This window comes from Callithrix jacchus, chromosome 8 (assembly GCF_049354715.1).
Source record: "Callithrix jacchus isolate 240 chromosome 8, calJac240_pri, whole genome shotgun sequence".
Taxonomy (NCBI): domain Eukaryota; kingdom Metazoa; phylum Chordata; class Mammalia; order Primates; family Cebidae; genus Callithrix; species Callithrix jacchus.
Genome location: NC_133509.1, coordinates 2857800 through 2884196, shown reverse-complemented (window position 1 = coordinate 2884196; position 26397 = coordinate 2857800). Strand labels below are relative to the sequence as shown.

At 42.8% G+C, this 26397-nt stretch overlaps 1 protein-coding gene across 3 annotated transcripts; it reads left to right on the top strand.

Annotated features, from left to right (window-relative positions):
* Positions 1-6355: 6355 nt before the first annotated feature.
* Positions 6356-11547, top strand: LOC144577256 (uncharacterized). 3 transcript variants are annotated; one of them, XM_078333236.1, is made up of 2 exons: positions 6356-7747; positions 8035-11547. In XM_078333236.1, exon 1 carries the CDS (start codon positions 6597-6599, stop codon positions 7272-7274), a length of 678 nt encoding a protein of 225 aa, XP_078189362.1. In that variant the 5' UTR covers positions 6356-6596; the 3' UTR covers positions 7275-7747; positions 8035-11547. The 3 variants fall into 3 exon arrangements, with proteins under 3 accessions (XP_078189362.1, XP_078189360.1, XP_078189361.1); XM_078333234.1 differs by having other exon boundaries at positions 6957-7059; XM_078333235.1 differs by having other exon boundaries at positions 6957-7747.
* Positions 11548-26397: the final 14850 nt, after the last annotated feature.

The window sequence follows — 26397 nt, the reverse complement described above, 5'->3', positions numbered from 1 at the left end:
GAAAAGAGGACAAGGCTTCTACAGGGCCACATTTTGGCGGTGGCTGTATTTATTACAGTAACAGATTTTGGCAGCATCCCTTTCCAAGCTACAGCTCTTACAGGGTTCCACTAATAGCTCCCTTCCCTTCCCTTCTTCCATTGTTGCGAGTCCTTAAGTGCTTTACCATTCCTTGTTGGTTCCCTTAATCATTCCTATCCCTCTACAAACTATTCCTGTATTAAGCTCTTGTTACTTTCTTAGAGTGTGCCATCTTTGGTAATAAAAGAAGGGGTCATAAATCAGCCAGTATCTAAGGACTGCCTGGTGAGTTGGCACTGTTAAGACATACAATACATGATCTTGTTCTTCAGACACTTACAGTCAGCCCAGTGAAGGAGATGAAACCAACACACGTGAAGCAATTAGGAAACACTACACATTGGTATCTAATGAGAGACTCCGTTTGTTTGTCTCATGCTAACCATTCACCCTTCTGATAACCACACCCTGATTTTCCTCTTCTGTTACTTCACTCAGTGTCTCTTAGGTGGAGTGAACTTCATTTTCAACAACAGTAATGACATGAATCAGACCTGAGATACTGGATACCTCTAGCCACATGTCCCAATCAGAGCCAATTAAATGTTAGAAGACTGTTGCTGGCACCTGTGGGAAGGAGACATGTACTCTTCCACTGAGATTGCTAACAGTAAGGATTATGTAAATTGGAGCTGCCAGCAGCCACCACATGTAGCCTAAAACTGAAGCCAACACACAAGACAGAGCCAAGAGATGAAAAGAAAGAGAATTCTACCAGAACCCAGGAGGCGGAGGTTGCGGTGAGCTGAGATCGCGCCATTGCACTCCAGCCTGGGTAACAAGAGTGAAACTCCATCTCAAAAAAAAGAAAAAGAAAAAATTGTATCATGAATGTATATATGTGGATGCTAGTTTATTTTCTCACTATCACAAAATTACAAAATAAAAAAAAAAGCTTAGCGCAGACCAAAAAAAAAAAAAAAAAAAGAAAAGAAAGAGAATTTTAATGACATTGCTTAAACCCTTGGATCACACTATGCCTTAAGCTATCTCTAGTTTTTTAATTACATGAGCTGATACCAATATATTATCTTTTTTGCATGTCATTTTGAATTGTGTGGGTTCTTTTGGTCACCTGCAGCTAAAATAGCTCTAACAATTCATATATTGGTACCGGAAGTGGGGATTAGTAACAGAAAGATCCAAAAATAATGAATTAGTTGATTCAGATGAGGCCTCATTAACATCAGGCTGGGACTTTAATAGCAAAGCAGTAGGTTAAACTGGCACCTGTTGCATAGTGGGATTCAGAACATATGCCTATCAAGGATAAAATGTAAAAGGGCTGTTGTTAAAAGGTCAGATACTAAAATATATCAACTATTACTCGTTAGCTTTTAGTAATGTCCTAGAAGAAAGACTCAAACTTAGGACTGAACTTGATTTACCTAAGGCAGAGAGGAAAAGATGCCACTTTGTTACGAGTGCACATTTTTGCTTATAGGCTTCAACAAAAGATGACAGAAATGTCAATAATCTGGAGCCATGAAGGGTTGAAAAAGCCCCAAGAGAATGTTAATGTTAATGAAGGCAAGAATGGATAAGACTGGCACTGGGGGGAAGTCTTAATACACTTCGGCCTCTTTCAAGCAGTTTCTGCCTGCTGAGAAAGGTAATAGTTACCCCTTTCTACTCCCTCCACCACCAGCTAACACGCCACCATCACTCCCTCCTCTTGCAAACACAGTGGCTATTATTTCAAATTGTTATTAGGCATGAACCAAAGTGGAGGCCTTTAAGTTAGTATATCAAGGCCTATTACTAAAAGACAAAAATTCTCATATCAAAATCTAGATTCAAAGACTGCAGTTTAAAAAATTCCTGGGGCTTTGGAATTCTCCCCCCATGGAATTGGCTCGATACAAATAGACCGGAAGTTTGCTAAAAATTAAAGAAAACTAGGCCAGGCATAGTGGCTCGCACCTGTAATCCCAGCACTTTGGGAGGCCTAGGCAGGCAGATCACCTGAGGTTGGAAGTCCAAGACCAGCCTGGCCAACATGATGAAACCTCATATCTACTAAAAATACAAAAATGAACCAGGTATGGTGACTCACACCTGTAATCTCAGCTACTCAGGGGGCTGGGGTGGGAGAATCGCTTGAACCCTGGAGGTGGATATTGTAATAAGCCGAGATCATGCTATTGTACTCCGGCCTGGGTGAAAAGAGCAAAACTTTGTCTCAAAAAAAAAAAAAAAAAAAAAGAATTAAAGAAAATTGTACTATGAGAGAAACCCTAAGTCTGGAGAAGAAAAGTTGGGTTACTTAGGCTTAACACAATAGATGTTTATTTTTCGCTTTTGTAAAGTCCAACATCAGTGCCCCTAAGTAGCAGGTGGTCTTCTACAAAATCATTCAACTATCCAGACTCCTTCTATCTTATGGCTCTCCTGTCCTCCAGGTTCTTAGAGACCTTTCTTTATTTTTTGAGACGGAGTCTCAGTCTGTCACCAGGCTGGAGGGTAGTGGTGGGATCTCAGCTCACCACAACCTCCACCTCTCGGGTTCAAGCAATTCTCCTGCCTCAGCCTCCCAAGTAGCTGAGACTATAGGCACACGCCACCATGGCCAGCTAATTTTTGTATTTTTATTAGAGATGGGGTTTCATCATCTTGGCCAGGATGGTCTCGATCTATTGATCTCGTGATCTGCCTGCCTCGGCCTCCCAAAGTGCTGGGATTACAGGTGTGAGCCACAGCGCCCGGCATTAGAGATCTTTCAGTGCATCTGGAAGAGGGAAAAACAGACTGGCAAAGGTATACTTAGTTCTTAACCAGATTGGTCAGAAGTGGTACACATCACTTCCCCTCATATTCCAATGGAGATAGTCATGTGACTTTACCAAGGTCAACAAGGAGGCTGGGAAATGTAGCCCCTGGCTTGGTAGCTACTTGCCAGCAACAATTGTATACAACAGAAGAAGTTCACGATTCTTGGGTGGCAAAAGCTAATTATCTTTGCTGTAGGAAGTGATTTTTCAATTCCCACTAGATCAGGAAGAAAAATACTGAAGAGGTGTAGTCCCTAAAGAATTATCCTCTCCAGTGTCCATTACAGACATGACCATGGAGGAACAATGAATGAGAGATCCTCCAAAAATAGAACATATGGCAGCCAGATTGGTTGATCAAAGCGCTTTCTCCCATCATGTTAGGAAGCCCTTGCTATTCTTGTCTAGCAAGATACGACATATGCTGTGAATTGGAGACCATTTTGTGTTTGGCATTATTCATATTTCCAAATATGAGTTTTCATTGCAGTTGTTCTCTTTTCTGTAATTACGTATTAAGTATTTTCTAGTTACAGCCTTGGGTTACTAGGCCATGAAGAACTTCATCAAACTGCTTTATGATAGACAGACATGTAAAGTAAGATATCACCTTACTATCCTGGACTTGGAGTTATTTGTAGGACCTAGATGTGAGTACATTTTGGGTGGTAAAAAAAATATTGTTACATTGAGTAGCTATAGACATCAGTGAAGGCTTACATAGGGGAAGAAGTTTTGGAAACATTAATAAAAGACTAGGGATGTGTATGTGTCTGCTGTTTCCATTACTGAAGACACATCTGCTCACCTTCTGATAGCCATACCTCTTTTTAAGTCAAATCACCTTCTTGTGCCATTCATGTGTTGTTGATAGACTCAACGCCCGGGATGGGCTTGTGAATCAGTCCAGGCCAGTCTGAGCATCTCATTCTTTAGGCAACAGTGAGTGGCTGACGAATGAGTACTTCACTTTTGCTGGTAGTGAGGATGGTCTGGGGCTTCTGGTTGCTCATTTGTGGAGCTTGAGAATGAAGCAAACAGCAGAGGAGACTGCTAACATGTTGGGGAGAATCTGAATCTCTCTCTCTCTCTCTTTTTTTGAGATACAGTCTTGCTCTGTCACCCAGGCTGGAATGCAATGGTGCAACCTCTGCAGAGGTTCAAGTGGAGAATCTGAATCTTGCTGATACAATTGGAACGGTTCAGCCAAGGCATGTCCAACAGAACTATCTTCAACTTTTCAGGTATGTGAGAATACATTCCCTTCTCACTTTACACCAATTTGGGTATATGTCACTTGTAACCAATGGATCCTTACTGAATCGAATACTAAATTATGTGAGGCTAGATACATGAACAAATACATATAGGAATGAGTGAATACAAATGTGTACTTCTGGGGCAGACCTAACTAAAATCAAAGTGGTAGACTGAGGAGTGGTTCACAGGGTAGAAGGGAACTAGATTAGGGCAAGAGCTTGAAATTCAATTAGGGCGGTGGCTCAGCACAGTGGCTCATGCCTGTAATCCCAGCACTCTGGGAAGCCAGGGCAGGTGGATCACTTGAGCCCAGGAGTTCAAGACCAGCCTAGGCAACACAGCAAACACCTGTCTAAAAAAAAAAAAAAATTGCTGGGTGTGGTGGCACATGCCTGTAGTCCCAGTTACTCCAGAGGCTGAGGAGGGAGGTTCACTTGAACACCAAGAGGTAGAGGCTGTAGTGAGCCATGATTGCACCATTGCACTCCAGCCTGGGCACCTGGATGACAGAAGTAAGACCCTGTCTCAAAAAAGAAAAAAGAAATTCAATCAGAAGAGTTTACATTTAATGAAAGAGAAAATTCAGCCATAAAGGTGCTGAAGTACATAGAGCTGTGCTAAGAGTGAAAATGCAGAACAATTATTCTGGCAGGTTAGATTGGAGCAGAGTGAGAAAAAAGTCAGAAAGACCACTTAGAAACTGCTGAACTAATCCTAGCTGGCAACATTTAGGGGCTTAGACAGAGACCCTGAAGTAGAGACAGGAAGAGATTTGTTTGACATGAGGCATTTAAAAGATAAATTACTCAAGAGAGGCCCTGAGAACTGACTGTATAAAAGACATAAAGGAGACGAACGGGTAAAAAATGACATCCATGTACTTAGCTTGGGTGACAGAGATAGCAGTGCCATCAATGAGAAAGAAGGGAAGCGAATTTGGAAAGATAATGAGGTTGGTTTTGGACCTGTCCAAATCGGAAGATGTCAGGATGTCCCATTAGACACGCTGATTAGATAAACAGGCAAGTATACAAGTGGGGGGGGGTGACATTAAAGATAAGGATCTGCACGGAAGAAACACTTGAAGTGGTAGCTGCAGATGAGTACAAGAGGGTGAGAGAGAAAAGCAGAAATGAACACGTAACTACCAGACCAGGAGGAAAAAAGTGGCATCTCGGAATGAGATGTAGTGCCTGGTGGGGACACAGGAAGTGCAGGACGCTTTAGTGCATACAGAACTTAGAGACGTTGCAAATTATGTTAAAAGCAAATGCCAAGCACGCACATGCTCATCACCCCATCTTCAGTCTTATTTCCAACTGTTTTTCTGGCTTACTGCACAGCATTCACATTGGCCTCCTTTCTGCTAATTCAAAGTCACCAAACTGTGTCTGGCTGCAAAGCCTTTGCATTTGCTCTTCCTTCTGCTCGGAAAGTTGCCCCCGACGCCCCCATCCCCACCCCCACCCCCACCCCGTCCCCTCAATATTTGCTTGGCTTTCTACCTCATTTCGTCCAGACCTCTTTTTAAACATAACTTCCTCAAAGAGACCCTCTTCGATCAACTTATCTAAAACATAAAATAGTGTCCCACTCTCGTCTGCATCCTTGTCCTTCTGCTCTTTTACTTCACAGCGCTTTTCCCTACGTGACATTATACAACTGTATATGATTGTAAATATACGATCTTCCCCCACTGGAGCAACTATAATAAGGATCCAAGAGTTCAGGGGCTTCGTTTTACTCACTGATTTAATCTCTGAGACCCTGGCACAGACAAAGCCTTCAATAGGAGTTTATTTAATGATGAATGGGTGAAATGCAGTAACTGAGATGAAAAGAAAAAGAAAACACAAGAAGGCCAAGTCAAGTCACAATTCCTAGAACATGCCTATCATTTCAGCCAAAAACTCTGCTGAAGGCTTCCACTTCTGGATCCATCTCCACAGGGGGAAGGGAATTAAGGGAAGTTTGCTACTGCCAAGGCAGGGACTTGGGATACGTTCCTGGATGATTGTGGAAAGAATGTTGTTTTCTCCAGAATGACTTTGTTAATAAGAGCCACGTCCAATACGAGATTTCACAGGGTTCTTTCTCCCGCCGAGCTCAAAGTCGTGCTGGAAGGCTTAAAGCTTCCAAAGTATTCCTCTTCCGAGTATCAGCAACCAGGTGAATTTCACAATGAGGATGACAACTTGGAAGGGGCAAGAGTCACGTGCCTGGGGGGGAACGGGCACCAGGGTGCAGTCTCTGTTAATCCCTTCTGTATACGCAGCTTCCCGCTGCGGCCTGTAAAGAAACGAGCACGCACGCACTTCAGGGGACAGTGGCTTCACCGCGTCCCTCCCGGCGGCGGCTCCCCACTTCTCCCTCCTCCCTATACGCCCCTCCCAAGCTACAGGCTCAGCGGCCGACTTCGGCTGATTCCGGCTGGAGAGAGCCCGGAATCCAATTACTCTTCCCTAGGGAGCGCAATCAACCCGAATGGCAGAAAAGAGAGAAGCCGGGGTCGACGAGCCGCAGAGGCTGGGCCTCCCCCGCCCGCCACCCCCCACTTCCCGCAGCCCCAGCCAGGAGCCCGGCAGCCCGGGCGGGGCGAGCAGAGCCGTGGTCGGGCGCGCGGCGCGGCCGCCGGGACTATTTGTCCTTCCGCGCGCAGTCCGGCCCGGCGCGGCGAGAGGTCCGCGGCGTGGCGGCCCGGGCGCCGACGTCGGCCGGGATGAGTGGCAGGAGATTAGCCAAGGGCTTCCCCCGCCGCGCGCCCCGGCCAATCGGCTCCGCGGGCGGTGCTCGAGGGCGGGCGCACACTCCCTTTCCAGAATCCACGCCTCCCGGCGGCTTCTCGCAGCTGCGCTTCCGGTCCGCGTTCTCCGTCGGGCCTGCTCCGGGTGCGGGCCTGGCCCCTGGGCCCTGGGCCCTGGGCCCCTGCGTGCTGCTCCCGGAAGTGGTAGGAAGCGAGGAACGAGGCCCAGGGGTTCCGTGGGAGAAACGGGGCTTAGGATCCGTGGCTCTCCCACCCTCCCGGCTTTCCTCACGGACCGGGGAAGTGAACTCTGGAGATGGATCTTTGGGAGGAAGAAACAGGACTTCGCCCGGGTTCTCCAGAGTTTAGGCGGAGAATTCTTTAGGTGTCACGGAGCGTTCTCCAGGAAGAGGCTCTGACACGCATGGGGTTCTCAGTTGCTTTCAAGCTGAGCTCAGAGTACTTGATCGATTCCTTTCCTTTCTGTGTCTGGGGGGAAGGGAAAGACAGCAACACTGTGGACACGGTGTCGGACTTCCGAGGCCGCAACTGACATCCTTGCCAGAAGGAGACGGTGCTCCGTTACGCCTCGTGTTCTCCTGAGACGCGGCTGACCCTTAGGCCCACGGTGTCCCTGAGTGTGATTGACAGGCGTGGTCAGTAAGCTAGTGAGGGAGAAGCAGGGAAATCGCCATCAAAACAATTACATACAGGGACGTCAGAACAAAGGCTTGGGAGCCCTAGGGACTGAGGGACCATCCCTCTCTGCCACCAGTGCCCTCAGGGATGGTGACCAAGTCAGATCATCTCTTTGTGTCTTGTTCCTTCGCGGTAAACTAAATAGAACTATCGTTGCCACACTCCCTATTTCAAAGTGTGCTATAAAAATAAGGTGAGAATGTTGAAGTTTTTATTTTGGGCGGAGGGAAGGTGGTGCTGTTGAAAGACTCTCTGAAGGGAAGGTTGTGTAAAAGGACGCCATTTTATCTGCCTACAAGCTGGTCATTTCAAAGAAATTCAATATACATGTGTTAAGACTGATTTATATGCTGAATTGTGTGCGATGTGAGCTTCATAAGTTACTCACTAGCGAACGCAGCTAACTCCTGCGTTCTCAGAAGGTTTCCCATGCCTGTGCCAGGTTCCATCCCTAAATTTTACTTCTCTATTTCTGTTCAGAGGCTACAAAACATTGCTACATACTGATACAGAATGGTGCTGTGGTGGGGGCTCCCCACTTGAGTCTAAATTATGGCTGGAGTTCAGACGTGTGGATGTATCTCTGGAATGGATGGAGCAAGGCTCTGGAAGCCAATTGACTGGAGCGACCGAGGAGCCTCCTGCGACAGAACAAATCTTTAGGAAAGAAGGAGCAAGACACATTGAGCTTGAGCTGGGAAGAAAGACAAAGTCTGGGGAAGGGAGAGGTCCTTTTGCATCCAGTCTTGTGTCCTGGCCCTTGTCTGAATCCAGTAGGAGCTGGGGAGGGGGAAGAAGATGGAAGGAGACTCCACCAAACCAAAATATCTGTTTCAAACTTTTTGACTTCCAGATTTCACATTCATAACATACGCCCTCACTTCCTCCTTTAGTAGAAAAAAAGTCAAGGTATCACGGAAAGTGCAAACAATAGGAAACCTGAATAGAGGTAGAAATTTGAAAAGTAAGGAATTTATGACCTCATTAAAATAAGAAGTTTGGAAGAAGGTGGTTCCAGTATTGGTTAGTCAAATAACTCAGGGAAGTTGTCCAGGAGTGACGTGGGATTCTTCTTTCTGCTCTGCCAACTTCACCTGATGGTAATTTCTTGTGTCATGTCCCTTCATGGCTACACCATGGCTCTGCTTCTGGATGTCAAATACAGTCAGGGGCATCCAGCAAAGCAGAGGGATGCTATTTCCACCTTTTTTTTTTTTTTTTTTCTGTCTCTCATAATAAAGGAAGGAAAACCCTTTTTTTTGAGGCTTCTGGAAGAATCGAGTCCCACTGGGCAGAATTGTGTCACACACGAATCGTAAACTGATTATTTGTAAGAGGAGTGACAATAATCATGATCTCATGCTGGGGAGAGAAATCACCCTTTGTGAACACACGGAAGGATATAATCAGAACAGCAGCAAATTTTGGCATAATCCAAGTGCCTGTGGCTTGGGCCCCAACAAGTTTCATTTTGCCTTTTCCTCTACCTCAGAATGTCTCTGTGTCTACCCTTCTTCACCACCTCTCAATTGTGCTGTCTTCATCCATCTTCTTTCTTTTTCTCTCTCCTTCCTTTCCTTCCCCTCCCTCCCTCCCACCTACCTTCCTTCCTTCTTTCCTTCCTTCCTTCCCTCTTTCCCCCTTCCCCTCCTCCCTTCTCCCTCGCACCCTTCCCTTCCCTCTTCCCTTCCCCTCCCTCCTTCCCTCCCTTCCACCTACCTTCCTTCCTTCTTTCCTTCCTTCCTTCCCTCTTTCCCTCTTCCCCTCCTCCCTTCTCCCTCCCACCCTTCCCTTCCCTCTTCCCTTCCCCTCCCTCCTTCCCTCCCTTCCACCTACCTTCCTTCCTTCTTTCCTTCCTTCCTTCCCTCTTTCCCTCTTCCCCTCCTCCCTTCTCTCTCCCACCCTTCCCTTCCCTCTTCCCTTCCCCTCCCTCCTTCCCTCCCTTCCACCTACCTTCCTTCCTTCTTTCCTTCCTTTCTGCCCTCCTTCCTTCCTTCCCTTTTTCCCTCTTCCCCTCCTCCCTCCCGCCCTTCCCTTCCCTCTTCCCTTCCCTTCTTTCCCTCCCTGCCTCCCACCTACCTTCCTTCCTTCTTTCCTTCCTTTCTGCCCTCCTTCCTTCCCTCTTTCCCTCTTCTCCTCTTCCCCTCCTCCCTCCTCCCTCCCGCCCTTCCCTTCCCTCTTCCCTTCCCTTCCCTCCCTCCCTTCTCTCTCCTCTCTTCTCTTTCTCTTTCTTTCGGCAGAAGGGTCTGGCTCTGTTGCTCAGGTTGGAGTGCAGCGGTGTGATCACGGCTCACTGCAGCTTCAACCTCCTGGGGTCAAGCAGTCCTCTCATCTCAGTCTCTTGAGTAGCTGGGACTATAGGCAAAAGCCACTATGCTCAGCTGATTTTTTTTTTTTTTTTTTTTGAGACAGAGTTTCGCTCTTGTTACTCAGGCTGGAGTGCAATGGCGCCGTCTCGGCTCACCGCAACCTCCACCTCCTGGGTTCAGGCAATTCTCCTGCCTCAGCCTCCTGAGTAGCTGGGATTACAGGCACGCGCCACCATGCCCAGCTAATTTTTTGTATCTTTAGTAGAGACGGGGTTTCACCATGTTGACCAGGATGGTCCCGATCTCTTGACCTCGTGATCCACCCCCCTCGGCCTCCCAAAGTGCTGGGATTACAGGTGTGAGCCACCGCGCCCGGCCTGCTCAGCTGATTTTAAAAAAATGTTTGTAGAGACAGGATCTCCTTATGTTGCTCAGGCTAGTCTTGATTCCTGGGCTCAAGCAATCCTCCCACCTTGGCCTCCCACATTACTGAAATTACAGGTGGGAGCCAGCGCTCCCAGCCATATTCTTTCTTTGCCAACTGAATGGACAGGTGAACCAGCTCCATTTCAAGACCTGGCCTTGCATTTGTCTATTTCCTAAGACCGTAGTCTTCTCTTAGCCTCTCATTACTGCTAAAATACATGCAGGCTGTTCTACCTGGCACTCTGTTAATGAGAATCGGAGGAGAGCTGAAGCCCCTTTTATTGTTCTAAGAGAATTCATATTGAAAACTGCAAGAACACATCCAGATCTTAGTGGGTGGGATTGGGGAGGGTGTGGGGAGATGGGAAAGGGTATACTTTACCCTTTTCTACCTCAGTTCTGTCCCTGGGCTTCTCTGTCTGGGTCAGCAATGTGGGAGTCCCATTGACTGCATTGGGAGAGGGTGAAATGGAAGCAGTAGGGAGTCCTTGTCCCCTGGAGATTGAGTCCCACTCTGTTTCTTTGAGCCACATCCTGGAGGAACTCTGGTAATGGTTTGGTTTGAAACTGAAATGTGTTCCATTTTTTCCCTATACACATTTATTCATTTCTTTCATTTAACAAATATTACATGTTGACTGTCTTCCAAGTCCTGTGCTATGTACTAGGGAGACACTGGTGAGTGAGTCAAAGTGGAGTTTACTTTCTGATGAGGGAACTTTGTCTCTCCACCAGGCTTGGCTTGAAATTCAAGGTTGTATCACAGGACTAGAATAAAAAGAGTAAGACTGAGTCATTAACTCTATACAGCATAATCTACATTTTAATCCTTCGCAAACCATCATTATTAGTACATATTATTTTGATTTTTACAGAGCTCATAACATTTCACATCTTTTCACTGAGGCCATTGTTTCAAACAATTAGTTTCCAACAAGATAAACACCATGTAGGGCAATGCACTTGTGTTACAATATGGTTTATTAATAACATGACTTGTCAGCTGAGCAGGCAAGTCTATGGATGGATGATTACAGCAAAAATGGAGTCTGTATCTGATGCAAATTTATGTATCATCCAAGTTGTTACCGTATCTCTGCTCACAGTCAGGAACCTGTCAGATCTTATTCAGCAGAATGGTTTGTAGATGCACTGAAAGGAGATGAAAATATTTACTGTTACCTACCTTCCTTTGGCTGATTTCCCTGAGGATGTAGAATAAAATAAAATTTGATTTTTTTTAATGTTTCCAAATTCACCAAGTATTGTTACATCCACTTTCATTTTTAGTAGAAAGTACATTCTCCAAAAAAGTGATACACTATATTGAAATGTAAAACTGCTTGTATATTTCCTACTAATAACAGTTCTGCTTCAGATGCTATCACGAACCCTTGGTCTAATTTATCTTGACAGAGGCTGAAGTGGAAGTAAACCAATTCGGACTGCAGGTCCTGAAATATAAGTCAGAGAAGAAGCATGCAGCAGAAGTGTAATGAGAGCTTTTAAATGAAATATGAACCCAAGTCAATCTGAACAAATTCCCCTAGCACCTTGGTCCAGGAAAGAAGGTGTAACCATTTTAATGTTTGCCCCAGTCATGACCAAGTATATCACCCTAAGAAATCAGTTAATTAATCTCTGTGTTTTTGTGTCTGTATTTTTACAACAAGGTTAAAATCTCTAGAGCACGTGTACTTGGAATTCAGGAGAAAAGAGAGTTATACTCTTTCTGAAATGTAATTGATAATTATCAATCAGTTATCAACAGGAATTTATTGAGTCCTGCACCCACCCATCATTATATACCCAGTACCTATGTTAAATGCTAAAGAAATCTTTATTGCAGGCCTGGTGCAGTGGCTCAAGCGTGTAATCCCAGCACTTTGGGAGGCCCAGGCGGGTGGATCACGAGGTCAAGAGATCGAGACCATCCTGGTCAACAAGGTGAAACCCCATCTCTACTAAAAATACAAAAAATTAGCTGGGCGTGGTGGCGCATGCCTGTAATCCCAGCTACTCGGGAGGCTGAGGCAGGAGAATTGCCTGAACCCAGGAGGCGGAGGTTGTGGTGAGCTGAGATCGTGCCATTGCACTCCAGCCTGGGCAACAAGAGCAAAACTCCGTCTCAAAAAAAAAAAAGAAATCTTTATTGCATGAATGAATGAGAAAATTAATCAATAGGTCACCTACTGTGTACCCATTTCTATAGTATTAAAGACATAAAATACATTCCTACCTTTAAGGAACTAACCGTCTATTAAAATAAGATACACATAGATACAAATGTACTTAACAATTAAAGTATTAAATGTGAAATAGATGTTATACTCCATCATCTCTAAAGTAGAATTTTCAGATTCTCAGTGCTTTGAATTCTTTCCTAAAATTGATCCATTGCTTAAGGTTTTGTTGCATAAAAGTGTTAGAAGATATTTAATCTCAATTACTTCTAAATATAGAAATGTTTCATTAGGATATTATGTAGGGTTTACATTTTTATATTTTCATTAAAGTATGTTATTGACATTCATATAGTAAAATGCACAAACCATTACCCAAATCAAAATATAGAACCAGAAGTCCTTTCCCGCATGACCTTTCCGAGTTAATTCCCTTCTTCCACCGACCCCCGTAGGTAACCACTGTCGTGACTTCCTCCACAGAGCAGCGTAGCTTGTTCTTGAAAGTTATATAAATGGAATCACACATTATGTTGTCCTTTGTGCCTGGCTTCTTTTATCTAACATTGTACCTGTATGAGGCACCCATTAGCAGTTCATTATTTTCAATTGTTGCAAAAAAGTTCTTTTCAAAGTGGTCTATAGATCCTTGGGATCCGTGAGAATTTTCAGGGGAGAGTCTGTGAGTAAAACTTACTTGGATAATAATTTAGCAATTTATTTGTGTATTTATATTTTATTTTATTTTACTTTATTTTTCGAGGCATAGTTTTGCTCTGTCACCCAGGCTGGAGTGCAGTGGTGCCATGTCAGCTCACTGCAACTTCCACCTCCCAGGTTCAAGCTATTCTCCTGCCTCAGCCTCTCGAGTACCTGGGACTACAGGCATCCACTACATCGCCGGGCTAATTTTTGTATTTTTAGTAGAGTTGGTGTTTTAACCATGTTGGTCAGGCCGGTCTTGAACTCCCAACCTCAGGTGATCTGCCAGCCTCAGCCTCCCAAACTGCTGGGAGTACAGGTGTGAGCCACCACGCCCAGTCAGATTTTATTTATTCACCTTTTTCATTGCATTGATATTTTCATTGATGACGTAAAAGCAATGATAGTTAAAACTGCTAGCATATTAGCACGGATATTTTCTTTCCTTAGGTTTACACTTTTTTGTGTTCTCTCTGGAATATCTTTGTCCAACGCAAAGACATAAGTACGTACTCCCATGTTCTTTTTCTATAATTTTTACAACTTTAGGTTTTACATGTAGGACTGTGATCAATTTCAAGTTTATTTTTACATTTGTTGTGGTTTTAAATGGTCCATTTAAAAAAAATTTCTTTGGGGGTGTCCATTAAAATTGTTCCAACACTATGCTTATTAAAAAGGCTAGTGTTTCTTCCTCTTACCATTGAATTACCTTAGGATGCATGCCAAAACTGAATTCACCTTATATGTATGGGTCTATTTCTAGACTTTGCAGTCTGCATGATTAATCTGTATATCTATCCTTTTGCCAACGGCACGATTTGGGGAGAATTGTTATGTTAACAGTATTGAATCTTTTGGTCCATAAACATGGTATACATCTCAATGTATTTGTAAATTATTTTATTTTTTTCAGTGAGGTTTTGTGGTTTTCAGTGTAGATATCTCTTGTTAGATTTATTCAAAATTATTTTATATTTTGGTATTATTGTAAAGAGAATTGCTCCTTAAATTCTATTTTTCAGTAATTTGCTGTTAGTATATAAGCATATACATTTTAATGTTTGCCTTAAACAGATTTTTATATATTAACTCAGTATCTTGTGACCTTACGAAGTTCACTTATGGATTCTAGCAATTTTTTTCTAGATTCCCTGGGATTTTTTTTTTTTTTTTTTTGAGACAGAGTCTCACTCCTCACCAGGCGCCAGGCTAGAGTGCAGTGGTGTATTCTCGGCTCACTGCCACTTCCGCCTCTCGGGTTCAAGCAATTCTCCTGCCTCAGCCTCCCGAGTGGCTGGGACTACAGGCGCGCGCCACCACACCCAGCTATTTTTTTTGTATTTTTAGTAAAGACGGGGTTTCACCATGTTGGCCAAGAAGGTCTGGAGCTCTTGACCTCGTGATCCACCCGCCTCGGCTTCCCAAAGTGCTGGAATTACAGGCGTGAGCCACCGCGCCCGGCCTCCCTGGGATATTTTAGATAAAAATCATTCCATTTGCAAGTAGTGACAGTTTTACTTCTTCCCTTTTGATCTTAATTTTATTTATTTTCTTTCTTCTTATGACTAAGACCTTTACTACAATGTTGAATTGAATTTTAGAATAGTAGTCATGGCATCTTTGCCTTGTTCGTATTCTAGGGGAAAACAATTCAGCCTTTCATCATTAATTATATTGTAGGTATTTTATAGGTGCCCTTTATTCATTTGAGGAAGTTCCCTGCTATTTCCGATCTGCTGAAAGTTTTTATCAGGAATCAATGTTGTTGGATTTTGGTGAAATGCATTTTCTGTATCTATCGAAGTGATCATGTGGGTCTTCTCCTTTTTTTTGTTTATATAATGAATTACATTTATCCATTTAAAAATGTTAAACTAACCTTTCATTCCTGAGATAAGCCCTACTTAATCTTGAAGTGTTAGTCTTTTAATATTCCGTTGACTTGATTCGTTAGTGTTTTGCTAAGGATTTTGCCTCTATATCAGTAAAGGATATTTTAATTTGTAAATCCAATCTTTGTCAGGTTTTGGTATTAAGCTTATGTTAGTGTATTAGCTTGTAGGGCTACTGTAACAAACTGCCACGGAATGGGGAGTCTAAACAATGTTAAATTAGTTTTTTCACAGTTCGGGAGGCTCGCTGACCGAGATCAACGTCTTAGTAGTTTTGGTTTCTCCAGAGGCCTCTCTCCTTGGTGTGCACATGGCCGCCTTTTTGCTGTGTCCTCACTTGGTCTGTCCTCTGTGTACATATGTGCCCCTGGTGTCCTTCCCTGAAAGGACACTAGTCATATTGAGTTAGGGCCCCACCCTGACAGTCTCATTTTAACTCAGTCAGCTCTGTAAAGACCTTCTCTCCAAATGTGGTTACAGTCTGAGGTACTAAAGGTTGGAACTTCAGCATACAAAGTTTGAGGAGGCACAATTCAGTCCATCAAAATTAACCTCATAAAATGAACTGGATGGTGTTTTCTCTTCTCTCTTTTCTGAAAAACATATTCTCTCCTCCTGTCTTTTCTGGAAAACATTTGTGTAACTTTGGTGTTTTTACTGGTGAAACCATCTGGCCCTGGAGTTTTCTTTCTGGGAAGGTTTTTCATAACACACACAATTTGCTTATTAGATATAGGCTTATTCAGATTTTCTGGTTTTTCTTTCTTGTGTATTTTGATGCATTGTACATTTCCAGAGATTTGTCTTTTTCATCTGTGTGGTTGCATTTGTTGGCTTAATGTTGTGCTCTTATTTTGCATTTGATGTCTTGCTGGGCATGGTGGCCCACACCTGTAATCCCAGCACTGTGGGAGGCTGGGGTGGGAGGATCACTTGAGACCAGGAGTTTGAGTCCAGACTGGGCAACATAGCAAGACCCTGTCTCTATAAAGTATATTTAAAATTAGCTGGGCATGGTGACATGCTCCTGAGTTCCAAGTACTTGGGAGGCTGGTGGGAGAATTGCTTGCACCCAGGAGGTGGAAGCTGCAGTGAGCTATGATTGTGCCACTGCACTCTATCCAGGAAGACAGAGTAAGACCTTGTCTCTGAACAAACAAAGCTTCCTCAAACTCCTCTTGTTTTAAAAATAAGGCTTGGGGGGGGGGAACAAGATTCATCTGATTATTATGGATGCTTAACTTTTCCACGTAAATTTAACAATCAGTTTGTTAATTTCTACAAAAAGTCTGCAACTTTAATGGAGAGTGCAATTAGCCTGCAGGTTAGTTTTGGGGAAATTGCCACCTTAATAATATTAAATCTTTAGATCCATGACCAATGTATATAACTCCATCTATTTATATCTTCTTCAAATTCTCATGTCAACGCATTGCAGTTTTTTGCATACATATCGTGCACAAATTTGTTGGGTTTATCCCTAAATGTTTTACATTTTTGGTGGTATTAAAAGTGATACTGTTGTTTACATTTCAGTTTCTAGCTGTTAGTTTCAAATATTTATATATATTAATATATCCTGTGAACTTTCTAAACTCATTTATTGATTCTAGAAGTTTTTATGTAGATATTTCTGAGATTTTAATGTACATAATAATATGTTAGCTGTGAACGTTTTATTTCTTCTTCTTTTTTTTTTGAGAGAGAGTCTTGCTCTGTCACCCAGGCTGGAGTGCCATGGTGCAATCTTGGCTCACTGCAACATGTGCCTCCCGGGTTCAGGTGATTCTCTTGTCTCAGCCTCCTGAGTAGCTAGGATTATAGGTGCCACTAGGCGTGGCTGATTTTTGCATTTTTAGTAGAAATAGGGTTTCACCATGTTGGCCAGGCTGGTCTTGAACGCCTGACCTGGTGATTCACCCACCTCAGCCTACCAAAGTGCTGGGACTATAGGCGTGAGCCACTGCACCCACACTTTTTCTTCTTGTCCTATCTGCATGGCTTTTATTTCTTGTCCTTTTTAAACTTTCTCTTTTCTTATTACATTGACTAGCTTCTTGGGTAAAAGCAATGAATGAAGACATCCTTGCCTTGTTTCCGGCAATAGCAAGAAAATCATTTAGTTTTTCATCATTAATCACCATATTAAAAATAGGTTTTGCTTAGTCTTTCATCAGGTTGGGGAGTCTCCCTTCTCTTCCTAGGTTGCTGAAATTAGTACGTGTCCTTTCAGTATTCTATGTGATGAAATGGAAAGTACATGTGGTGTACTATTGCCGCGCGCGGAAGTGTGATTGTCTCAGAAAAGCACTTGTGTGATTGTTTGAGTTGTGAAGTGAACTGGTTGCTTCTTTTCATGGAACATTGTTTTTATGTAAAAGAAACAAAAACAAACTATGACTACTTAGACTTACGTATCTGGCAGATATATATATTATTTTTTTAAGAAGGTTGTGTAAGTCAAGGAAAACAGCTGACTATATTCGTTAACATTTATGACATTTGCATTTTAAACAAAAAACTAGAATTTTGAAAAACATATATTCACTCTCCTGGGGCTTAATATCTTCCCAGTACTTTAAGACTTTTTTTGTGGTGGCGATATTAGCAAATGTGATTTTTCTGATGTACAGTGAAACATGTCAACATCTGGAAGATCTACATAATTTAGTGACCAATATTTTAAGAAACTACCACTTTTCAAGTTTTATACTGTATTAAAGAATACTATTCACAATTTTCTGAAAAGGCGACTTAAATAATCCTTTCTTTTCCTACTATATATCTTTGCGAGGTAAGATTTTCTTCATATGTTCAAGCAAAACAACATATTTTGATAGACTAAAAACAGAAATAAGAAAATCCAGTTGTCTTCTTTTTTTTTTCTTTTTCTTTTTTTTTTTTTGAGACGGAGTTTCACTCTTGTTACCCAGGCTGGAGTGCAATGGCGCGATCTCGGCTCACCACAACCTCCGCCTCCTGGGTTCAGGCAATTCTCCTGCCTCAGCCTCCTGAGTAGTTGGGATTACAGGCACGCACCACCATGCCCAGATAATTTTTTGTATTTTTAGTAGAGACGGGGTTTCACCATGTTGACCAGGATGGTCTCGATCTCTTGACCTCGTGATCCATCCGCCTCGGCCTCCCAAAGTGCTGGCATTACAGGCTTGAGCCACCGCGCCCGGCCCTTTTTCAGAGTCTCGCTTTATCGCCCAGGCTGGAGTGCAGTGCAACCTCCACCTCCTGGGTTCAAAAGATGCTCCTGCCTCAGCCTCCCGAGTAGCTGGGATTACAGGTGGCTGCCACCATGCCTTGCTAATTTTTGTACTTTTAGTAGAGATAGAGTTTCACCATATTGACCAACCTGGTCTTGAACTCCTGACCTCAAGTGATCTGTCCACTTCAGCTTCCCAAAGTGCTGGGATTACAGGCATGAGCCACTGCACCCAGCCTCAGTTGTCTTCTATTAATTCAAACTTTAAGAGATTTGCAGAAGTGGCCAGGTGAGATGGCTCATGCCTGTAATCCCAGCCCTTTGGGAGGCTGAGGTAAATGGATCATGAGGTCAGGAGTTCGAGACTAGCCTAGGCTATATGGTGAAACCCCATCTCTACTAAAATACAAACATTAGCTGGGTGTGGTGGTACATGCCTGTAGTCCCAGCTACTTGGGAGGCTGAGGTAGGAGAATTGCTTGAGCCAGGGAGGTGGAGGTTGCAGTGAGCGGAGATGGCACCACTGCACTCCAGCCTGGGTGACAAAGTGAGACTGTCTCAACCCCCCCCCTCAAAAAAAAGGAGATTTAAAATAATGCCACTTCATATTAATTTTTTATTTGGAAAATATAATTGTATGTAAAAATATGTGTGTTAAAATATACTAACTTATTACTGTTATTATTTGTTTTGATAAAATATATATAGCATACAGTTTACCATTTTAACCACTTTTTTGGCATACAGTTGAGTAGCCTTAAGTGCATTCACATTGTTAGGCCACCATCACCATCTATCTGCAGAAATTTTCATCTCTCCGTATTGAAACTGTGCCAATTACACAATAACTCTCTGTTCCTCTCTCTCTGGAGCCCTAGCAACTACAATTCTATTTTCTACCACTATGAGTCTGACCACTCGAGGTGCCTCTCACAGGTGGAATCATCCAGTGTTTCTCTTTTTGTGTCTGGCTTGTTTCATTTAACATAATGTCTCCAGGATTTATTCATGTTGTTATTGTTATTTTTAAGTTAAATTTATAAATACAAATATCTCAGTCTTCATTTGTTTTTTTTTTTAAGAGAGGATCTTGTTCTGCTGCCCAGGTTGGTGCAGTAACATGATCACGGCTCACTGCAACTGTGAACTCCTAGCCTCAAGTGTTTCTCTCACCTCAGCCTCCCAAGTAACTAGGGCTGCAGGCACTCACCACCATGCCTGGTTAATTAAAAAAAAGAAAGATTGTAGAGATAGTGCACAGGCTGATCTTGAACTCCTGGACTCAAGTGATTCTCCTGCCTCAGCCTCCAAACTGCTGGGGATTACAGGTGTACGCCACCACATCTACCCTATTTTTTTTTGGAGATGGAGTCTTGTTTTGTGGCCCAGGCTGGAGTGCAGTGGTACAATCTCAACTCACTGCAACCTCTGCCTCTGGGGTTCAAGTGATTCTCATGCCCCAGCCTCATGAGTAGCTAGGATTATAGGCATGGGCCACTGTGCCTGGCTAATTTTTTGTATTTTTTAATAGACATTGGGTTTCACCATGTTGGCCAGGCTGGTTTTTAACTTTTGGCCTCAAGTGGTCTTGAAAAGATTCCCCACCATACTGTTTAATAAAGCTGTAGCCAGCTCAGAAATCAGACTTTACATTAATTTTCGCTTCTTTACTGCCTTATTTGCCTATTTCTCATGCTTAATGTCCTCAAATTATACCTCTCAATAAAGTCCTGGTTCTTATATTTGCTTAGGCTCTGTTTTCTAGATAACTCAGGCAAAGATAATGCCCAAAACAGTGTAACAAGTGCCTAAAAAGATATTTTATAAATAAACTAAGAAAAAAATTGGCTGTAAATATAGAAATATAAATAGTTTTCCTTTAGTAAAATTGAGAATTCATGACAAGAAGAGCCCTAAAATTGATATTTAAAAAATCACACAAAACCTTCAGCATGTATGACATTGACATTTCTGTAGAATATTTTTTTTTAATAGAATGTTTATTATTTGGGATTTGCCTGTTTCCTCATGAATGCATTCAGATTCTGCATATCTAGCCAGAATGCTTCATCAGTGATACTGTGTCTTTCTTAGGGAATCACATTTAGAAGTGCATACATTATGCCCATAATATCAATTCATCATCTGATCAAGATTGCTAATCCTTTTTTAACATGTGCATTTAAGTGTGTGCACTTTCCTCATTTATTGGCTCATCATTATTATCTGCCTCAAATAATACGGTAGCTTTCATTTTTTTGTCTCCTGTTTCAGCCCCCCATGACTACCAACTAAAGGTAAGCATCACAGAGGCAAGAATGTTTGCCTGTTTTCTTTCGTGGATACAATATATTCCAAATGTGTGTATAGTGTCTACTACATATTTACTGAATGCATGAATGAAGATACGATGATTCAGATTAGTAAAATATTGAATAACAGAGAATTTATGTCCTTGATGACAGAACATTATTTTAATTTTTTTTAGAGACAGGGGATTTCACTGTATTTCCTAGGCTGGTCTTGAACTCCTGAGCTCAAGAAATCTTCCCACCTCGGCCACCCAAAGTGCTGGGATCACAGGCATGAGCCACCTTCCCCAGCTGTGCCTAATTTACAAATTACATTTTATCATAGATGCATATATTTGGGAAAAACGTAGTGCATATAGGGTTTGGTACTACCCACAGTTTCAGACATCCACTGGGGGTCTTGGAAGTTATCACTTTCAGATAAGGAGGGACTACAGTATGCTACAAAATAATAGCTTGACTATTTTTTCCATTTCTCTGTACATTGGTAATCGGCAGTAGGAGAGTTCTGATGTTTTGACAAACTTTTTTTTTTTTTTTTTGAGACGGAGTTTTCGCTGTTGTTACCCAGGCTGGAGTGCAATGGAGCCATCTCGGCTCACCCAACCTCCGCCTTCTGGGTTCAAGCAATTCTCCTGCCTCAGCCTCCCGAGAACCTGGGACTATAGGCGCACACCATCATGCCCAGCTAATTTTTGTATCTTTAGCAGAGACGGGGTTTCACCTTGTTGACCAGGATGGTCTCGATCTGTTGACCTCGTGATCCACCCGCCTCGGCCTCCCAAAGTGCTGGGATTACAGGCGTGAGCCACTGCGCCCGGGCTTGACAAACATTTTATTAAGATCACTTTGCACAGTTTCAGCTTCCGCTCTCATTTTTAAGGTTCTGCACTGTCTACACTCCCTGTGTTCAAGGGAAGGCACAAGTTAAATGCTTAAAAATGAAAAACAATGTTCTTACCATAGACATGATCTGAAGAAATGAAGAACCGCTGACTGGAGATGATAAGCTGTAGACATTAGCCTCCCAGTTGGATCAATCCCAAATTTACATCTCCAGCTTGAGTTTCCAAGTGACTTGCAGGCATTCTACCAGCACTTAGTATGTAATACATACAAAACTGAACTTCATCCTAACCCTCCCACCTACCAAAAATCCCCAAGCGACTTGATTCTCTATCACAGAGTATCAGTTAGGATTAGTTTTGTTTTGTTTCTTTGTTTTTTTGAGACGGAGTTTCGCTCTTGTTACCCAGGCTGGAGTGCAATGGCACGATCTCGGCTCACCGCAATCTCCGCCTCCTGGACTCAGGCAATTCTCCTGCCTCAGCCTCCCGAGTAGCTGGGATTACAGGCGCGTGCCACCATGCCCAGCTAATTTTTTGTATTTTTAGTAGAGATGGGGTTTCACCTTGTTGACCAGGATAGTCTCGATCTCTTGACCTCGTGATCCACCCGCCTCGGCCTCCCAAAGTGCTGGGATTACAGGCTTGAGCCACCGCACCCGGTCTTCAGTTAGGATTAGTTTTGATTGCTAAACAGAGACCTGAAACAACAGCAGCTTAAACATTCTACCAGCACTAGTACTAGTGCTTCTATCAAAATAAAACCCTAGGGTTAGGCAACCCAGGGCTAATTCCAGTATGATGAATCACCAATTATCAGGAATCTAGGCTTTTCCTATTTTTTGTTCTATAATCCTTACCATGAAGCCTCGGTCTTCAAGTTACCTTGTGATCACAAACCAGCTATGGGTGCTCTAACCTGGACATTACAGGCAGAGATAAGAAAGGTAAGGAAAAAGTGCTGCTACCCTGCTCTTCAGTATACTTTAGAGGGCTCTCACGGATGCCCCATCCAAATATGTCTGCTTATTTCTTATTGGACAATCCTATCTGTAATGGAGACAGAAAAATGTGGTTTTTAGCTGGGCATATTGCTATGTTTTATATTAATACTATATAGATCGGTTACATAAAAAAATGGGTAGAATGAATATGAGGCAAGCAATTAGTGATCTCTTGTCAGACATCCTTAATGATCCCTCTATTCCCCTAAGTCATCAAGCCAGAGACTCGGGGATTATCTGAGACGCTTCTGTCTCCCTCACTGTCCATATACGAGGTTAGTTTATTATACTTTCTACATGTCTTTTGCATTTGGAGCTTCACTTTTTCTTTGATGCTATTGCCTAGAATAGTACATGACACAGATTGTTGATGTTTATAAATGTTTGTAAATTTCTGGTTCAAAAGCTACTTTTCATACAACTGGGGGAAGTTATCTCAGTGAACTTTACATCAGAGTCTTCAAATAATCTTCAAAGAACATTCCTATTATATTATAAAGTGTAATTCCTGGAGTTCTTTAAATTACAAAGCAATTTCGTATTATCCAATACTAGTGGGAATTGAATTGGTTATTCAGCTTCAACAATATGAAACATACTCCCATCTCTGATATTTGATTTTTCTTAATTGGCTAACTTTGTCTGTTAGTAGCTTCTGTCTCTTACACTGTCTCCTCCAGAAGATCTCTATGGGACATCCCTCAGCATACCTATGAGTGCACATGTGTGTGAGTGCGCGCACCCACACACACAAACACACACACAGTGGTGGCCTTAAGAATCTTGTTCCTTATCAAGTCAAAACGTCAAACATCTCAGTGGCAGGTATGAAAAACAGTGACTCTGTCCCTGCTGAGCCACCTGCTGAATATTCCATATGCCAGGTGCTAATTTTAGGAGAAAGAAGGGAAAGTTTAAAAATGTAGTCTCTTCTCACTGCTCAGCAAGAGCCTCCTTTCCTTTTCTTCTCAAGCAGCTGCAGCAGAAGCTTACATGAATGCAAAATACAAGCGGTATTAGAAATAAGGCATAATTTAAAAGAATTTACCAGATGACTTAAATAAACCTATTGGGTTAAGCTTATTGTTCTGGAGAGACTAAACACTGTGACCGGCCTTGGATTGATGGAATTCACTGGAATAGAACAGGGCTGACAAATTGGGATAAAATATTTGGCAGTCGTACTTTGTCCGAGGACAGATGACCAATTTACTTTAAATTCGTTTCCTGCAGCTGGCGCGTGGGTGGCCAGGTCTGCCTCGCACGTATGGTAGCCAAGTAACATTTCTTGACTTCCACAGGCAGCGCCCATTTGATTAGATATTTTACTAAACAATAGACACCCAGATCATTTTCAAAATGCTTTTGTTTCTCCAATGCCTGACACTGTGGTATAAATGAAGAGCTCTGCAAGCTCTGAACATGCTCAGAGAATGGGTTGTTTTGACAAGTTGGAAAACAGACTATTTGCCAGCGGCCTGCAAGCCAGAGCTTTAATAGTAGTCATATTACAAATGCTGTTTTATCTTTGCCTTTACCGTATTCCTTTATAACTCTAAATATTTTATTTTCTCAAATAATTGATGTGAACACAGCAGCACTGGGGTGGGCAGTGGAATCAAAAACACAGAGACTGTTGCTGCAATTTCTTACTGCATTTGAAGTCATAATTTTATTAATTTGCTTTTTCGAACTAAAATTTCATCCAAAGTTGATACTATTTTAACATGAATAAGATTCTATATAAAAAGTTGAATGTGTAGAAATTCGAATATCTAGAAGTTATGACACAAGGAGTTAATTAGGTATGCAAAGGCTGATGACTCACTCTAGAAATATTCTTGGCCTCCCGTGCTGTGTATTAGTAACCATGGCCTGTCCCAATTCCCATTTCCTTTAGCTGTGGAAGCTCTTGTGACTGCGTCTCCCTATGTTTATTTACTGCTCTTTTTTTAAATCAGTGCCTCTGTGATGTTTCCTCATCTCCTAACATTTCTGTTTACTCATTCTCAAAGCTAGACGTCTGCAGAAAGTGCTAGCTAATCAGTTAAGAATTACTCTTTATCCCTTTAGCGTTTGTGCTAAGTGTAAATGTAATCCTAGGCATTTTATGTTTTAATTTGGGGTCTTATTTTGGAGATTTATTATTATTTTGTCAGTAATTATATTTGAAAATTTTTTTTTTTTCATTTTTAAATCTGATTTTACTTTTATTTTTTCATGTATTTTCTGAGACAACGTCTCACTGGGCGCCCAGGCTGGAGTGCAGTGGATTGATCTTGGCTCCCTGCAACCTTCACTTCCTCCTCCTGGTTTAAGCAATCCTCCTGCCTTAGCCTCCTGAGTTACTAGAACCACTGGTGTGCGCCACCACACCCTGCTAATTTTTGTATTTTCTGGGGGTAGAGACGGCGTTGCGCCATGTTGCCCAGGCTGGTGTTGAATTCTTGGGTTTAAGTGATCCGCCTGCTTGGGCCTTGCAAAGTGCTGGGATTACAGGCATGAACCACTGCACCTGGCCCAAATCTGACTTTATGATTGAAGACACATCTTCCCAAAGGACTTTTTTTTTCAATAAAAATAGTTATTTTAGGAAAAGCCAATACAAATTTAAATGAAAGGAGCCTCTAATTGACCTTCAACTGTAGTCACAATTTTGCAAAGGAGAGGAGTCTATCAGCTCCCTCGCTCCTACCTCGTTCTTTCCCATTTACTGCAGTGTGGTCTTGAGCCGGTTATCTAACATCTCTGAGCCTCAATTCCCTTATCTGTGGAATGTGGATAAGAACAGTACCTACCACTAGGGTGGTTATAAGAATTAAGCGTTAATGTGTACAAAGTACAATGAACCACACTTGGCACGCAATAAAGTTCCAAAAAATATTAGCTCTTGTTATTGTAAAATTACCTCTACAAAGATACCTTTTCCTTTCCTTTCTACTTTTCTTTCTCCTTCCCACATCAGCTTGTGAGAGAATAAGTCACTTCTAAGCATGCTAGATTAGGAGGTGTGATCTGAAGCTGTGGTCACAAATTGTTTTGATAAACCCATATGTTTAAATCCCAAAGAAAAAAATGTTCACCAAGACTGCCATATTGCACAACTCCAGCAGGCGCCATCCACCTGGTAGTCGGGGTGACTGCTGTTCCTGAAATTGTGCAGTGGACAATCCACGCAGCTATACATGGTAGCTCTGCAGCCCGCAATTCAATTAGTTGATTTTCTTAACTATTCGTTGTTTTCTGTTTCACGTAAAGTTATGCATGCATAATGACATTTTGGTCAGTGGTGGACTGTCCACTTAGGGTGGTGGTCCCATAAGATTATAGTACATTTAAACTGTGCTTTTCCTATGATTAGCTATGTTTAGAAACACAAATACTTACGTTATGTTATAATTGCCTATAGTAACCAGTACAGTAACATGTTGTCTAGGTTTGTGGCCTTGGTGCAATAGCATTTAGCTAGGTGGGTAGTGGGTTATATCATCTAGGTTTATGTAAGTACAAGGCTGGTTGCCTCTCCGGGAGCTCGGACACGCCCATTCCTCTCCCTGCATGAAAATTACGTCACCAGAATATGCCCATCATCTAGCTCCACCTTGGAAATCCCCTCTGCACGGGGCACTCAACCCCATCCTTGGAAATCCCCTCTGCACTCGGCACTCAACCCCGCCCTTGGACCCCTCTGCACTCGGCACTCAACCCCGCCCTTGGAAATCCCCTCTGCACTCGGCACTCAACCCCGCCCTTGGACCCCTCTGCACTCGGCACTCAACCCCGCCCTTGGAAATCCCCTCTGCACTCGGCACTCAACCCCGCCCTTGGACCCCTCTGCACTCGGCACTCAACCCCGCCCTTGGAAATCCCCTCTGCACTCGGCACTCAACCCCGCCCTTGGATCCCTCTGCACTCGGCACTCAACCCCGCCCTTGGACCCCTCTGCACTCGGC

Excerpts from the sequence above, each read along its gene's own strand:
- LOC144577256 (XM_078333234.1), top strand. The coding sequence starts at position 8,906 with ATGATCTCATGCTGGGGAGAGAAATCACCCTTTGTGAACACACGGAAG.